Below are 18,521 nucleotides of genomic sequence, written 5' to 3' on the forward strand. Positions count from 1 at the left end.
GTGTATATATATATATATATATATATATATATATATATATACAGTCAAGAAAATAGGTATTTGAACACCCTGCTATTTTGCAAGTTCTCCCACTTAGAAATCATGGAGGGGTCTGAAATTTACACGGTAGGTGCATGTCCACTGTATGAGAGATAACCTAAAAAGAAAAATCCAGAAATCACAATCTATGATTTTTTAACAATTTATTCGTGTGATACAGCTGAAAATAAGTATTTGAACACCTGTCTATCAGCTAGAATTCTGACCCTCAAAGACCTGTTAGTCCGCCTTTAAAAGTCCTCCTCCACTCCACTGTATTATCCTGAATCAGATGCACCTGTGTGAGGTCGTTAGCTGCATAAATACACCTGTCCACCCCATACAATCAGTAAGACCCAAACATTCAGCATGGCTAAGAGCAAAGAGCTGTCCAAAGACACCAGAGACAAAATTGTACAACTCCACAAGGATGGAAAGGGCTACGGAGAAATTTCCAAGCAGCTTGATGAAAAAAGGTCCACTGTTGGAGCAATCATTAGAAAATGGAAGAAGCTAAACATGACGGTCAATCTCAATCGGAGTGGAGCCCCATGCAAGATATCGCCTCGTGGGGTCTCAATGATGCTAATAAAGGTGAGGAATCAGTCCAGGACTACACGGCAGGACTTGGTCAATGACCTAAAAAGAGCTGGGACCACTGTTTCCATGGTCACTAATACACTAAGACGTCATGGTTTGAAATCATGCATGGCACGGAAGGTTCCCCTGCTTAAACCAGCACATGTTAAGGCCCGTCTTAAGTTTGCCAATGACCATTTGGATGATCCAGAGGAGTCATGGGAGAAAGTTTTGTGGACAGATGAGACCAAAATTGACCTTTTTGGTCATAATTCCACTGTGCGTGTTTGGAGGAAGAAGAATGATGCGTAGCATCCCAAGAACACCATACCTACTGTGAAGCATGGGGGTGGTAGCATCATGCTTTGGGGGTGTTTTTCTGCTCATGGGACAGGACGACTGTACTGTATTAAGGAGAGAATGACTGCAGCCATGTATTGTGAGATTTTGGTCAAAAACCTTCTTCCCTCAGTCAGGTCATTGAAGATGAGTCATGGCTGGATCTTCCAACATGACAATGACCCAAAGCACACAGCCAGGAAAACCAAGAAGTGGCTTTGTAAGAACCATATCAAGGTCCTGGAGTGGCCTAGCCAGTCTCCAGACCTAAATCCAATTGAAAATCTTTGGAGGGAGCTGAAAGTCTGTGTTACTCAGCGACAGCCCAGAAACCTGACTGATCTAGAGAAGATCTGTGTGGAGGAGTGGGCCAAAATTCCTCCTGTAGTCTGTGCAAACCTGGTGAAGAACTACAGGAAACGTTTGAACTCTGTAATTGCAAACAAAGGCTACTCTACCACATATTAATGTTGGTGTTCAAATACTTATTTTCACCTGTATCACACAAATAAATTGTTAAAAAATCATAGATTGTGATTTCTGGATTTTTCTTTTTAGGTTATCTCTCATACAGTGGACATGCACCTACCATGAACATTTCAGACCCCTCCATGATTTCTAAGTGGGAGAACTTGCAAAATAGCAGGGTGTTCAAATACTTATTTTCTTGACTGTATATATATATATATATATATATATATATATATATATATATATATATATATATATATGTGTGTGTGTGTGTGTGTGTGTGTGTGTATGTATGTGTGTGTGTGTGTATATATGTGTATATATATACATATATATATATACATATATGTATGTATGTATATGTATATATATATATATATATATATATATATATATATATATATATATATATATATATATATATATACACACACAGGAAGGTCCTGGGTTTGATTCCCTGACTCGGGGTCTTTCTGCGTAGGTTAAATAAATGATAAATGGGTTGTACTTGTATAGCGCTTTTCTACCTTCAAGGTACTCAAAGCGCTTTGACACTACTTCCACATTTACCCATTCACACACACATTCACACACTGATGGAGGGAGCTGCCATGCAAGGCGCTAACCAGCACCCATCAGGAGCAAGGGTGAAGTGTCTTGCTCAGGTTCTCTGTGGGTATATATATATATATATATATATATATATATATATATACCCAGAGAGAACCTACGCAGAAAGACCCCGAGTCAGGGAATCGAACCCAGGACCTTCCTATTGATATATGTGACGAAAAAAAGCAAAAACGTATTGGTCCGCTGTAGAGGTGAGAATCTTCGGGCAGCTCACGATTCAATTACAATTACGAATCAGGGGCTACGATTTGATTATAAATGTTTTATTTATACATCTATAAATATGCTATTGTATATTGTTAATATATTGCATATTATTATTATATATTCTAAATGTATTACGTTTGATTCTTAATATTAATAATGTTTACATTCTACAAGGCTCCTCTTTTGGCTGCTGACGTATGCAGTTATGTGACATTTTAGGTTTTTTTTAGGATGTAATGCGCACAGTATATACTGTGTATGTATGTATGTACATATATATATATTTGACTTATATAAACTGTTACTATAATGGCCCACAAAGGTCAGCCTCAACTGTGATGTGGCCCTCAAAGAAAACAAGTTTGACACCCCTGCCGTACAGAGCTGCCTCAACTTAAGGAGGGTTAAGGGGGCTCAACACCCCACTCCCCCACCACCAACCACACCCGAAAACACAATTTGAAAAAAAAAAATCATGATTTTACTCAAGAGAACAGCAACGATGCAAAAATATCACCAATTTTTAAAACAATTTTTGTTCATGAATAATACATCTCAATCAATCAATCAATCAACGTTTATTTGTATAGCCCTAAATCACGACTGTCTCAAAGGGCTGCACAAGTCACAACGACATCCTCGGCTCAGATCCCATATCAGGGCAAGAAAAAACTCAACCCAATGGCATACAATGAGGAAACCCCCCCTCTGGGTGACCGGTGCAATGGACGTCAAGTGGATCTAGTTAATAGATTAATAGATTAACTAGTTAATAGTTAATAGTTCCTCTGAGTAATGGGCACATGCATGTCTGTGCTAGTGTAATATAAGCCAAGTTCAAGTAAAGTGCTGACGATCGGGGCTCTGCCTGTGTTTTTAGCTCAGCGGTATTACGCTAGTCTCTCACACAGGTGACGTGGGTTTACGCCCTGCTCGGAGTAGTAGGAAAAAACAAGGCAGCCGATAGAGTACAGAAGCTTAGACAAAGCTAAGCTGTTTGTGATTGACAGCTATGAACACCAATCATTGCATTCCGCCTTCAAAATTGGAAGCCCCTGATTGGGTGGGGTTCCTGAGCTTCAGCCCAGGTAAGCCTGTGCATTAAGGCGGCCTTGCGGCCGTATAGTATTGCAGTGGTGTGCATACTGTGGGTTTATGTTTTAAACTTGGATTGTCAGACAAACCTCTGGCATGCTCCTGTATAGGATCAGGTGATTATGTGCTGCTACTGTTTTAAATGTTCCTTGGATTTTCTTATTATATTGAGGCTGAAGGAAAAGGGGATGAAAGGGCTTACGTTTATTTCGTTTCCCTTGAGCTCAGCCTGCAGGAAGCACTTACACATTGTACTTTACCGTGCACACACACACAAATTCTTGTATTTGTTACCTACTTGAGACCTCTGAAAAATGCCTACCTCTTTAGGACCAACCTTTCTAGATATATAAAGATTTGTATTTACAACATTAATAATATATACATACTATGCAAATATAAAAAAGGTAAGCTTTTATTTTTTTAAATTTTTTGTTTGTAATTGGTTTTTAATCTTCATTATGTACTCCAAGTTATTACAGTGTGTCTCTATATACGTACATATTTATATATACATATTTATTCAATTTCTTACACACACTTATTACATATGTTGGCCAGAGGGGGACCACTTCAATTTGTTTACACACACTTGTTATTTCACACGTTGACCAGAGGGGGAGCACTTTTAAAACCGACACGGTCAATTTGAAATATATTTCCTTTTTGGGACCACCCTAATTTTGATAGATTTCACCACAAGGGGTGCAAATAAGCCATTCTCTATGCAATGGTTTTCCGTATTGGGACCATGATTCCGGTCCTAACTTGTTCACCAATCCTCATATGGAAGGTACTTTTCCTTGTTGATGTCTCAATAAGGGTAGAAATACAACAACACATACACACACACACACACACACACACACACACACACACACACACACACACACAATGGGCTGTGCCAGATACGTCATCCATCATACCTGTCACTTCACGGCAGAATGTGTTCGTCTTCTATCCTTGATTGACACAGAAGAATTAGTGAGTAATGTCCATGTCACGAAAAGGCCTCTGAATGACACTTCATGATTAATTGCAATGTGTAGATCCACTCTGACCATGGAGAAAATTATTTAAATTTACCATCTACTTGGTCTAAAATATTTTCACTTGTAACACAGGAGCATATTAAATAGGGAGGAATATACAATTCATTGTTTATTTATTTGTGCCACTTACCTTGCACACAAAACATAAAAGTGAACTTTTTCCTGGAATTATTTTGTTACATTTTATCAGATGGGGGTAGTAACACATTACATTTACTTAAGTAACTTTTTGGATGAATTGTACATGTCCAAGTAGTTTTAATGCAACATATTATTTATTTTTAGTTAAGTATTTTTGTGAGGAAGAAATGCTACTTTTAATTTGTTACATTGGGTTTTATTCCAATCGGAGAGACTTCCTTCCAGCGGGCACTGTCACATGACTCTGTTTCACCAATCCAAGCTAAGCACTAGTGAGCTTTGACTCTTTTGCACCAATCAAACGGGGCCTGGCAGTCACATGACCGCAGTAAAACCACACCCTGTAAATAGTGACATGACATCAGACGAGGCAACACAACTCTTCAGTGTTTACTCACAAACTAGCAAAACGAATGCTTGTATTACTGTCTGTTGTGTCAGTGGAAATGTTCACTTTCCAGCCTACAATAATTCCTTAAAACATCATAGGTGACTGTAAAACGTGCATATTGTGCAACACATACTGTAGTAGGGTCGCTCTCGCTCTCTATCACACACACACACACACACACACACACACACACACACATTCTTGTATTTGTTACATTCTTGAGACCTCCGAAAAATTCCTACCTCTTTAGGACCACCTTTTCTAGATATATAAAGATTTGTATTTACAAAATGTATAATATATACATACTATACAAATATAAAAAAGGTAAGATTTTAGTTGTTTTATTTGGTTGTTGAATTTGTTTGTAATTGTTTTTTAATCTTTATTATTTACTTCAAGTTATGTCTCTATTTAAAACAAAAATTGTCTTTATTAATTTTGGGCAAAGGGGGCACATTTCAATTTTTTACACATACTTGTTATTTCATATGTTGGCCAGAGGGAGCACTTTTAAAACCGACACACAGTCAATTTGAAAAATCCCTCCTTTGTGGGACCACCCTAATTTTGATAGATTTCACCACCATGGGTGCAAATGAGACATTAGTGGTTCTCAACCTTTTTTCAGTGATGTACCCCCTGTGATTTTTTTTTTAATTCAAGTACCCCCTAATCAGAACAAAGCATTTTTGGTTGAAAAAAAAGAGATAAAGAAGTAAAATACAGCACTATGTCATCCGTGTCTGATTTATTATATTGCTCATTTGTAGTGGTCTTTCTTGAACTATTTGGAAAAAAAGATATACAAATAACTAAAAACTTGTTGAAAAATAAACAAGTGATTCAATTATAAATAAAGATTTCTACACATAGAAGTAATCATCAACTTAAAGTGCCCTCTTTGGGCATTGTAATAGAGATCCATCTGGATTCATGAATTTAATTCTAAACATTTCTTCACAAAAAAAGAAATCTTTAACATCAATATTTATGGAACATGTCCACAAAAAATCTAGCTGTCAACACTGAATATTGCATTGTTGCATTTCTTTTCACAGTTCTTTTTGACAGACATTTTATTGAGGGTCAAACCATCATGGCATGGGGGAAACTCTGGGTTTATGGTAATGAATGGAATAGCCTACTTGATTTGATGTTCAGTGTATGAACTTACATTCATATTTTGTTGAAGTATTATTCAATAAATATACTGTATTTATAAAGGATTTCTGAATTGTTGCTATTTTTAGAATATTTAAAAAAAATCTCACGTACCCCTTGGCACACTTTCAAGGACCCCCAGGGGTACGCGTACCCCCATTTGAGAACCACTGCTCTATTAGATGCAATGGTTTTTCGTATTGGGACCATGATTTCGGTTCTAACTTGTTCACCGGTCCTCATATGGAAGCTACTTTTCCTTGTTGATGTCTCAAGAAGTGTAGAAATTAAGAACATAAATACACACACACACAAACATTATTGTATTTGTTACCTCTGAAAAATGCCTACCTCTTTAGGACCACTTTTCTAGATGTATAAAGCTTTTGTATGTACAACATTAATAATATATACAGTACATACTATGCAAATATAAAAAAGCTTGTTGTGAAAAATTGGTTGGAATTTCACAACCAAACGTCACAATTTCACAGGAAAAACAGACAGTATTATAATAAAAGTCGTAATTGTACTCAAAGCAAGTCAACATTTTACAAAAAAAACTGAACATTTGTGCAATATTATGATAAAAGTTGGAATTTTACTCAATAACAGTCGCAATTTTACAAGAAAAGCTCAAAATTTTGGCAATTTTGGCAGTCATTATTTTACTTGACAAGTCACAATTTATAAGAACACTTTAAAATGTTGGCAATATTATAATAATAATCAGAATTTTACTTGGCAAATTTATGACAAATGTCATAATTTTACTCAAAAAATGTCACTATTTTACAAGAACAACAAAAAATTGACAATATTATGATAAAAGTCAGAAATTTGTATGACAAATGTCACTATTTTGCATTAACAAGTAATAATTTTACGAGAAAATATTGTAATATTACAGAAACAGAAAGAATATGAGAAATTGTTTCCAATTTTATAATTAAAAACGTCGAGAAAAAGACTGCTTTTGGTTGTTTTTTTTTATTTATTTTATTTTTTGTTTGTAATTGGTTTTTAATCTTCATTATTTACTTAGTTATTACAGTATGTCCCTATATACACATTTATTTATTTATTTTAATTAATTTTGGCCAATGGGGGGCGCATTTCAATTTCTTACACACACTTGTTATTTCATATGTTGACCAGAGGGGGAGCACCTTTAAAACCGACACAGTCAATTTGAAAAATCCCTCCTTTTTGGGACCACCCTAATTTTGATAGATTTCACCACCAGGGGTGCAAATGAGACATTCTCTATTAGATGCAATGGTTTTCCGTATTAGGACCAGGATTTCGGTCCTATCTTGTTCACCGGTCCTCATATGGAAGGTACTTTTCGTTGTTCATGTCTCAAGCAGGGTAGAAATACAAGAACACGCACGCTCACACACACACACGTGCTTTAACTACAGTTGTAGCACAAGTACCAATAAGAAATAGCTATGAAATGAATCAGAAGTAGGGATGTTTGGATAAGGGTTTTATGCTGCCGATACCGATAGCAATACTTATACCGATCACGTGTATTAACTGTAAATATTTCAATTTATCTATGATGAGTGCTACACTTTACAATATCAACACAATGTTTAACAAGTTCCTTTAACAAACATTTTTTTTTTTGAGAAAGCAAAGTCAGCTAAACAAAAGCAAACACTACTATCTACTACTTTTTTAGTTCCTCCGAGTTTTGCTCTCAAAGTCCTCCAGTGTTTAGGAAATCATTCCGAGTGTGTTAACATTAACAAAAACAACAAAAACTTATTTTTTTGAGAAAATAAAAATATTAATTTAATCACTATTGTATCGATCATGAGGTGGCGACTTGTCCAGGGTGTACCCCGCCTTCCGCCCGAATGCAGCGGAGATAGGCTCCAGCACCCCCGTGACCCCGAAAGGGACAAGCGGTAGAAAATGGATGGATGGATGGATATAGATATTACCTCTGGTATCAACACCAACAAGTTTTGGATCTACCGCCCTCCTCTTACGTGTGGTGTACTGACTGTGACAATGCTGACACACCAACAGTTATATTATCCTCTGTCTAACTCTTATTAACATACTTGTTAATTTCATTTTAATAACTGCCTGGTTGTGGCTTGCGCTCGCGGTGTAAGACATTTGGCCTCGTCCTCCAGTGATAATGCTACTTGATAATGTTACTTAAAGAGGTTGTTTGTAACATCTACACAGATGCCTAGAGGGCACCAACTTTCCACTTTCATTTTACACAGTATATCCCGCCCTGTTACGCATAACACATGCACACGCTCTCGCTTTAGGTGTTGTTAGCTAATAAGAGCAATTTGTTTTGAATGTATCATAATTCATAACAACAACATGACTGCAAATTGTTGGTTGCTTCTTTTGGACTAATTTTGTATGTGTGCACACGCTCCCTGAGCTTACGTGGTGACGAGACTGGGTGAGTCACCGCCGTCAAATCATTTTATTTGGGCCGGTAAAAAAAAATTTAAACTTTGTGATTGTGAAAAATATAGACAATGGTTAAATAAATGTTTTCTGTTAAACATCTAATGATAACATAAGCTAGTCAGTGGTGTTATTGTTATATTTTTTAGAATTTAGAATTAAGATATAAATCGGAAATGGCCGATTACATACTTTTTAACAAAAATCGTCCGATACTAATCAATCGGCATATCCCTTATCAGAAGTTACTCACCAGTTATCAGTACTTTTTTCCTTTTTTTCACTGAATACTTACATACTGAAGTAAATATTTTGACGACTACTTTTTCCTATTACCATGAGTTATATTACTCTAAAGTCACTGTACTCTGACTTGAGTACAATTGTTGGCTACTCTACCCCCTCTGTATTTCAATACACAACAATCCCATTTGGTGGTTATTAATGCTGCAGCAAGAAAAACAACAGGCGCCATTAATGACAAGCTGGGGAAAAAAATGTTGATACACACGGATTTAATTCAGACTTGTGGGAAGACTATGTTTATTTGCCTATGATGATGAATGCAGTTTTGTCCGTGAGACAATACAGGCCACGTATACATGTGGTAAATCCAGAATCAAGCTTGGTTTACTGATTGAATTCTTGCAGTTTGGCTCCACTGGCCGACATTTTCCAACCAGAAAGATTGCAAGATTACTGTTTTTTTCCTATTTTCATTGTTTCACATGTGATGGTAGCACTGGCTGTCTACTTGCACTCTGCCCTGAGCTTTACAGTGAATGTAAAATGATCTGCTTAGGATGGATTCCTTCAGAACTCTTCACTCAGCAATCTTGTTGCAGCACTAGGCCAAGCCAACATGAGGCATATTCAGCTTTTTTGGGGGAATGTGGATTGAGTGCCAGTACTGGCCTTGAAAGCATGGTGGGCGTAAGAGTGAGATTGCTAGGGTATGGGGATGTCTGCGTACAATTAGCCCAAACAGAGCTGTCATTGTCCGGCCTTACTCTGTGGAGAAGCAAGGATCTTTCAGTTGTGAGGAAAGAAAAGCCCCTCATTTTTTGCTGATTCCTCTGGTTTTCTCTGTCTTCTATCAATAATGTGGCAGTGTTAAAAGAAGAAAAGAAGTCGCACAAAGTTAACTTTTACGACCCCACATTGTTTATCGTTGGAATGAGTCACATACAGTAACATGCATGTGCAGTTGGCTTACTTGTCTACTCTGTCCTACTAGATCTTCTACCCCATCCTGCCGGTCCTTCTTGATTGCAATCCATTCATGGAGGGTCCTGATCCTCCCCAAGGGACCGGCGAGGATGTTTCGGTCCTTGGTGGAAGCAGGCTGAAGGTCCCTGATGAGATCCAGCAGGTTGTGGCGGTCCTGACGGAGACTCAGAGGCTCCTATCAGACTGTCAGCTCCACCCTGAGATTTCCACACAGCTCATTGGATTCCTTTTCTACTTCATCAATGCATCACTCTTCAACGTACTCATGGAAAGAGGTGAATCAGCACCCTCACATACTTAGGCAATTAAATATACAGTGAACCTCGATTTACAGACTTAATTGGTTCTTGAACAGGGTTAGTAAATAGTAAAGTTTGTATATTGAAGCAAATTTCTCCATATGAAACAAAGTAAATATGAGTACCGGTAATGGGTTCCAGCCTTGACAAAAGTCCACATTTTAGTTAGTTTGTATACTATGAACACAAAATAAAGCGCTGTACCAAGGGGTCCCCAAACTACGGCGGATTTGACCTGCCAGCGTCCACAATCCAGTCCGTGGGACATACCAAGTTAAAAAAAAATTATATATAAAAAAAAGCAATTTAAACCTGTCCTGTCCAGCTGCTCAGGCAAGTCATATTGTTGATGTAGATGTGCATGTCATATTTACTTTACAAAAAATAAGAGTGGAATACTTCTCTTATTGCCTTATTTTTATTTGACTTTATAAAATGTTGGATTTATTTAGTGTTTGGCGCAGCCATACTGGCGCAGTAGGGGATAGAAAGACGAAAAAGAAAAAAGAAGGGGGGAAATACACATTATATATATGTATATATATATATATATATATATATATATATATATATATATATAGTCAAGGTTTCTGTGGTTTATACGTTATACAGTGCTCAATACCGGGGTAGAGCAGAATATACGTTAGGTCAGAAAAAACACAAGAGACTATATCATCCCTACAAGCCTGTTTTGCAGGTTTCCCTGCTTTTCCGGGGATTCTATAAAATCCCCTCACGAACAGGGAAACCAGGAGAGTTGTAGTCTGTCTCTTTCTTATACTACACGTATTGAGCACTGTTTTACAGAAATCAAACCTACGCTGTATATATGTATGTGTGTGTGTATATATATACACGTATATATATACAGTATAGGCCAACATTTTTGGACACACCTTCTCGTTCAATGCATTTTCTTTATTTTCATGACTATTTATATTGTAGATTGTCACTGAAGCAGACTGCAAGGCCCTTTCTTAAAGGGGAACATTATCACCAGACCTATGTAAGCGTCAATATATACCTTGATGTTGCAGAAAAAAGACCATATATTTTTTTAACCGATTTCCGAACTCTAAATGAGTGAATTTTGGCGAATTAAACGCCTTTCTAGTATTCGCTCTCGGAGCGATGTCGTCACGTTGTGACGTCACATCGGGAAGCAATCCGCCATTTTCTCAAACACCGAGTCAAATCAGCTCTGTTATTTTCCGTTTTTTCGACTGTTTTCCGTACCTTGGAGACATCATGCCTCGTCGGTGTGTTGTCGGAGGGTGTAACAACACGAACAGGGACGGATTCAAGTTGCACCAGTGGCCCAAAGATGCGAAAGTGGCAAGAAATTGGACGTTTGTTCCGCACACGTTACCGACGAAAGCTATGCTACGACAGAGATGGCAAGAATGTGTGGATATCCTGCGACACTCAAAGCAGATGCATTTCCAACGATAAAGTCAAAGAAATCTTCCGCCAGACCCCCATTGAATCTGCCGGAGTGTGTGAGCAATTCAGGGACAAAGGACCTCGGTAGCACGGCAAGCAATGGCGGCAGTTTGTTCCCGCAGACGAGCGAGCTAAACCCCCTGGATGTCTTGGCTCACATCGTCCCTTATGCCACCGAAGATGATCAAGAGAAGAATATCGACCCTAGCTTCCCTGGCCTGCTGACATGAGGGTATGTCCACAGAATATATTAATTGGGCTGTCTGCACTCTCAAAGTGCATGTTGTTGCCAAATGTATTTTATATGCTGTAAACCTAGTTCATAGTTGTTAGTGTCAGAGTTTGTAGGACGCGAACCCCAAGATGCAGAGAAGGCGGAAGGCGTTATACGGGAAAACATGATTTAATGTTCGAAATAAAGTAAAAACACAAACTAGGAACAGGCAAAATGGAAACAGGAACCAGAAAACAGAAAAACTGGAAATAGCAAACGGCTAACAGGATCTGGCTAACAGGAAAACAAGAAGCTAGGAGAAACCAACCGTAAATAGCTATAAGGAACAGCTTACCGCTATGACGACAGCGACAAGGACAGGTAGACACTACAATGACATCGGCAATGACAATCAGGTAGTGATGACAATGATCCAGCAGTGACTGGAGGGTAGGGCAGGTATAAATAGCAGCTGGCTGATTGACACCAGGTGTGGCCAGGTGCCAATCAGCCACAGCTGAGGGGACACAGCACTCAGGGAGACAAGTAGGAAATAAAGACAAAATAAAAGTGCTGGACAGAAAACTAAGACAAACTCAGAGGAAAAACTAAAACACAGTCAAACTGTCAGGGACAAGCCTGACAGTAGCCCCCCTTCCTATAACGGATACCAGACGTTCTAGAACCCCCACCCCCCCACCCCAAAAAAGTCCAAAGTCACGGGAGGGTGGAGGGAGGACAAGGAGGTGGGCCACCAGGCTAAGTGTCCCCGCAACCAGCGGGGAAGAGTTAGGTGGCGACGGCGAGTTGAACGCCGCCGCAATTGGCGAGGCGGCTCGTCCGCCGGTGTGGGAGAACCCACCGGAGAAGATGGTGGCGCCCTCTGCTGGCCCACCGGAGAAGATGGTGGCGCCCTCTGCTGGCCCACCGGAGAAGATGGCGGTGGCGCCCTCTGCTGGCCCACCGGGGAGGATGGCGGTGGCGCCCTCTGCTGGCCCACCGGGGAGGATGGCGGTGGCGCCCTCTGCTGGCCCACCGGGGAGGATGGCGGTGGCGCCCTCTGCTGGCCCACCGGAGTGCATGGTGGCGGCGTCTGTTGGCTCACCGGAGAGGAGGATGGTGGCGCCCTCTGCTGCTGGCCCACCGGAGAAGAGGATGGTGGCGCCCTCTGCTGCTGGCCCACCGGAGAAGAGGATGGTGGCGCCCTCTGCTGCTGGCCCACCGGAGAAGAGGATGGTGGCGCCCTCTGCTGCTGGCCCACCGGAGAAGAGGAAGGTGGCGCCCTCTGCTGCTGGCCCACCGGAGAAGAGGATGGTGGCGCCCTCTGCTGCTGGCCCACCGGAGAGGAGGATGGTGGCGCCGTCTGCTGCTGGCCCACCGGAGAGGAGGATGGTGGCGCCGTCTGCTGCTGGCCCACCGGACAGGATGGTGGTGCCGTTGGTTGTAGACCCACCGGAGAGGAGGATGGTGGCGCCGTCTGCTGCTGGCCCACCGGACAGGATGGTGGTGCCGTTGGTTGTAGACCCACCGGAGTGCATGGTGGCGTCTGCCGGCCCACCGGACTGCATGGTGGCGTCTGCCGGCCCACCGGACTGCATGGTGACGTCTGCCGGCCCACCGGACTGCATGGTGGCGTCTGCCGGCCCACCGGACTGCATGGTGGCGTCTGCCGGCCCACCGGACTGCATGGTGGCGTCTGCCGGCCCACCGGAGTGCATGGTGGCGCCGTAGGTTGCAGACCCACCGGAGATGATGGTGGCGTCTGCCGGCCCACCGGAAATGATGGTGGCGTTTGTTGCAGACCCACCTGAGATGATGGCGTTGTCTTTTGCAGACCCACTGGGGCGAGAAGTAGCTGTGCCTCCCTAGCTGCACAGCCACTCATAGCCCCCCCCTCAAGGGACGGATCCCAGACATCACCAGATAGGCCCACAGACGACAGGGGTGGGTGGGAGAGGGCTTGGAATGAGGCCGAACTTTTCTTTAATTTATCCATTAATTCCAAAGCCTTGTTCATCCTCTCCGCCATGGACATGTCTGCGAGGTTCGAATTTGGCTGGATCATTATGTCAGAGTTTGTAGGACGCGAACCCCAAGATGCAGAGAAGGCGGAAGGCGTTATACGGGAAAACATGATTTAATGTTCGAAATAAAGTAAAAACACAAACTAGGAACAGGCAAAATGGAAACAGGAACCAGAAAACAGAAAAACTGGAAATAGCAAACGGCTAACAGGATCTGGCTAACAGGAAAACAAGAAGCTAGGAGAAACCAACCGTAAATAGCTATAAGGAACAGCTTACCGCTATGACGACAGCGACAAGGACAGGTAGACACTACAATGACATCGGCAATGACAATCAGGTAGTGATGACAATGATCCAGCAGTGACTGGAGGGTAGGGCAGGTATAAATAGCAGCTGGCTGATTGACACCAGGTGTGGCCAGGTGCCAATCAGCCACAGCTGAGGGGACACAGCACTCAGGGAGACAAGTAGGAAATAAAGACAAAATAAAAGTGCTGGACAGAAAACTAAGACAAACTCAGAGAAAAAACTAAAACACAGTCAAACTGTCAGGGACAAGCCTGACAGTTAGTTTCCTTTAATGCCAAACAAACACATACCAATCATTGGTTAGAAGGCGATCGCCGAATTCGTCCTCGCTTTCTCCCATGTCGCTGGCTGTCGTGTCGTTTTCGTCGGTTTCGCTTGCATACGGTTCAAACCGATATGGCTCAATAGCTTCAGTTTCTTCTTCAATTTCGTTTTCGCTACCTGCCTCCACACTACAACCATCCGTTTCAATACATGCGTAATCTGTTGAATCGCTTAAACCGCTGAAATCCGAGTCTGAATCCGAGCTAATGTCGCTATAGCTTGCTGTTCTATGCGCCATGTTTGTTTGTGTTGGCATCATTATGTGACGTCACAGGAAAATGGACGCTGGATTTTAACGATGGTTAAAATCAGGCACTTTGAAGCTTTTTTTAGGGATATTGCGTGATGGGTAAAATTTTGAAAAAAACTTCGAAAAAAAAAAATAAGCCACTGGGAACTGATTTTTAATGGTTTTAACCCTTCTGAAATTGTGATGATGTTCCCCTTTAAACATTTGTCCAGAGTTTTAAAATAAGATCTTCAGTCTGTACGGATTACGTGGAATATAGGTTAAACTAACTAAGCCATCTAAAGCACTTTAGTCTAAGTAAAGAGTTGGTTTGGGTGAGTGAGAGAGAAAAGGGAAATATGATAATTATAAAAACACAAAAAAATAAACAATAGGTACTTACCGACATAATTTCTTATCAAATGTTTTCTCCAGACAACATACTACAACGTAAAATTGCAAACATGGAAAGAGAAATGACATCTTATGTGGTATGGCTTGCAAAACCATACGTGATTGGTTAAAGAAACACTAACCGGAAACCCGCATCGACAGAAACGCCCAGGCCGCAGGTGAAACTTTCTTTTTTCTGTGGACCCATTTTGAGCTAGCAAAACTAGAAAATGTTTGAAAAAGTCTAAAACACACTTAAAAGCACACAAAAAAAGCAATTAGCACAGAAGTCGAAGTTGAAGATCGATCAGTCCGCCCACAATGGATTTACTGCCGGGCAGAAAATGGCTACGCTGCAAGGCAAACAATGGGTGGATGAAGCGTTTCTACACTGAGACCAAGTTCGTACAACACAGCATATTTTTATCCACTCTGTGGTTTGTAAATGGAAAAGTTGAAGGGTTGATAAATCAAAGTTTCATTGTACTAGAAACCTTCTTTGACACGACAACGCAATAGCGGTGCAGTAAATCTACAACTGTAAACAAACTCATTGTCTTGACCAGTACAAACAACTGCCTTGTGGTCTGCCATTGTTGTTTAGTACTGTGTCGTACGCATGTCTGCTTTTCTAAATAATAATGGTGACCATTTCAAAAACTTCCCTTTTGAGGCCCTGTTTTTGAGCTTTGCGTTTTTAGAAAGGCAGTCGTTGTGTTCAGTGTCCTAATATGTGGCATATATGAATGGTAAAGACGCACAACCTATGGTGGTGACACAATAGGGGGGGAAATAAGTCATCTTGAGTATAATAATTGTACCAAAAATAGCTAACCCCTAAAATGGAATGCAAGGTCTAGTTTATATTACTACAAAAAATTTTATTAGCAAAACAGTCCCCCTCCACTGCACCCCCTTGTCCCCCCGCTGATCGATACCTGCTCGCTCTCTGTAAGGTGGATGTGATCTGACTCCATAAAACTATGTAAACACGCCAAAACAAACTAAACTGACCGGAGCACGTGGGGGGGAAAAAAGACGAGGAAAAACGTGATATTCAGCACGAGAGGTGAGGTTAAGTAGGAGGATCAAGGTGGCATAATTTCTCAATGAAGTGGATGCGGTAATAAAAAAAACCACCAGCATTGTAACATACCTATGTTATAAATAGTTTTGCATGTAGTGATTTTTATTATGTGATATTGATTGGTCTGATATCAGCAAAAAAAACATCGGTTTTCATCCAAAGTCCCTGTCTCTGTCCAAAAATGTCCTCAAATAAGCACACAAGGGTGGCCTTTTCTTCTATTTTACTGAAGTACAATAATTTACAAAAGGTAAACATGGTAGGCCATTGGCAGGCACTAGCAGCTACACAACAACTAAGCACACCATAGCATACAAGCTAGACATTTGTATTAAGTGTCCTTTATCAAACAATATTGCAATATCAAGTGTCAAATAATCCTAGTTGCATATTACTTACACGTACAAAGTCTCCAAGGCAGAAGCGTATTAGAAAGTATTCAGTAACAAACGTGTTTACATCATTCAACTTACTGCGTCATGAGCTTAACCTAATAAATTATTGTGGCCACCAGGTTTTGCCAAAATGCAAATACCACTCAACTTCAACTTAAAGACAGCATAAGTCCATTCCACACATTTTAATGATAAGTAGGTTAGTGTTTGTTATACCTAGCATTGTTCTCTAGTTGAGTAATTTCACATGATCAAGCCATTCCACGCCACAAAACAATAAAAGTATGTATGATTAGTGCTTATATCAGATCAGATCAATATCTGTATCGACCAAAACTCAACACTCAAAGCTCCAATATTGGTTTCGCATCAAAAGGGAAAAGTTCTGGCAGGACATACATTAATACAACTTTTGTATAGTATTTAGTTTTTGTATATAGTTATTGCATAGTGTAATTGCATTGAATGTATAGTTAGTTGGTGGAAAATGTGATTATCGAAATTGTTGGATGTTGATTTTTGTGTCCTATTATCTACTTATTTACAGGATTTTTGATCGTGTGGTCAAAGTGTTTATATTGTTTTTTTAATATTTATTTTTAATTTGTTTAGCATGTAAATTAGGCCTGTTGTTTTAGAAATGCATGATAATTATAAAAACAACACTATTTTGTTTACCGTGTGTAAATGCTGATTGAGGGGGCACCAAAAGGCCAAACCATATGTAAACAACCCCTGCCTGGACCTGTGCTTTCATAAATGTCCTTTTAAAATAAACGTAATTAATACCTGTGTACCATGGGTGTTTTTACATATTCCTTTTAAACAAACCCAACCAAAGTCAGTTCAATGTGCATGTTTTACACATGTATGTACATAAAATGCTCCTTTTCCACTGCATAATATTTACTCAGCTTGGCCCGGCTTTACTTGCTTGCGATGCATTTCCGTTTGTAATGTGCAAATGTGTAATTCAGTAGCAATTGCTCTAAGACAGTAAGGGAAGCTGGGCTTCCCCTGAAATGTCAAATTATTAATAATAATTATAAGTGGTCATTGACTAGTGCGCTAGAATGCGTGTCAACTTTTGGTCACATGCAAAAATGACCATAATAAAATCTAGCATCCTTATATATCTGTCATTGGAGACTGTACCTGTATTTAGAGAGGAGCTGAAAAATAGCTTCCCCTACTTGAAAGACCAGCAGCTGCCACTGGTGTCAGTTTCTATGTACAGACATTGGAAGCCATTGGAGATGATACATTTTGGACTGGCTGACTCACGTAAACATAAGCGGTTGTAGATATAATCCAAATTTAAACAGATAATAGCCATTGCTTACACATTTACTTGTGATTTTGGCTATACATATGGAAAATGTATAGTTTGTCTCAATTGGAGGGATATCGAAACACATCACTGTTATTTTTTTCTTTTATTTCCGTGTACTCATTTGTTGTTGTTGATTTGTTTTGTTTTTGTTTTTTGTTTTTTTGTTTTTTTAAACATGTCTGAAGTACATATTTACAATACAATACCATATCTCAATTGAATAAGGAGATACTAAAATACCACATATTACTTAGTCTAAAGCTGAAATAAACCAGAATTTTAAGAAAATAGCCTCTCAAATGCAAATAAAATGGTAACACATTGTATAACATCTTGCATATATATAAGTGTTATCTCTGCATACATGTTTTGTTCTTTGGAGCTTTTTTTTTAATCCTTTTCTGGATAGACATTTAATGTGAGAACACAAGCAGCACCCTCATTAACACTATTACTTGTTTTCAAAGTTAATGCAACATCGTGAAATAGGTTGGACCACAGGTGCAGAGACAGCCTTAGCAGACGTAAGCGATTAAGTTAATTTAATGAAGATTCACGTGGAGTGGGAAAGTTTACTAGCGCAAAGGCTCAAACAACAAAAAAACATCTGGGAGTAGATGAAGAACAAATATCCAGGTGCACTTGACAACACAAAGCCTTATGGAAAAAACTAGGGAAC

General features: G+C 40.0%; 1 protein-coding gene across 2 annotated transcripts in view; it reads left to right on the forward strand.

The window, feature by feature from the left end:
- Positions 1–18,521, forward strand: part of radil2b (Ras association and DIL domains 2b) — a 90,020-nt gene that overhangs the window by 53,315 nt on the left and 18,184 nt on the right. For both annotated transcript variants that reach the window (XM_061967182.1, XM_061967183.1), the window contains one exon: positions 9,797–10,064. In XM_061967182.1, coding sequence (XP_061823166.1) covers positions 9,797–10,064 — 268 coding nt within the window. The remainder of the gene's footprint in view (positions 1–9,796; positions 10,065–18,521) is intronic.

The sequence above is a fragment of the Nerophis lumbriciformis genome, linkage group LG11, assembly GCF_033978685.3.
Source record: "Nerophis lumbriciformis linkage group LG11, RoL_Nlum_v2.1, whole genome shotgun sequence".
In the NCBI taxonomy this organism is placed as follows: Eukaryota; Metazoa; Chordata; class Actinopteri; order Syngnathiformes; family Syngnathidae; genus Nerophis; species Nerophis lumbriciformis.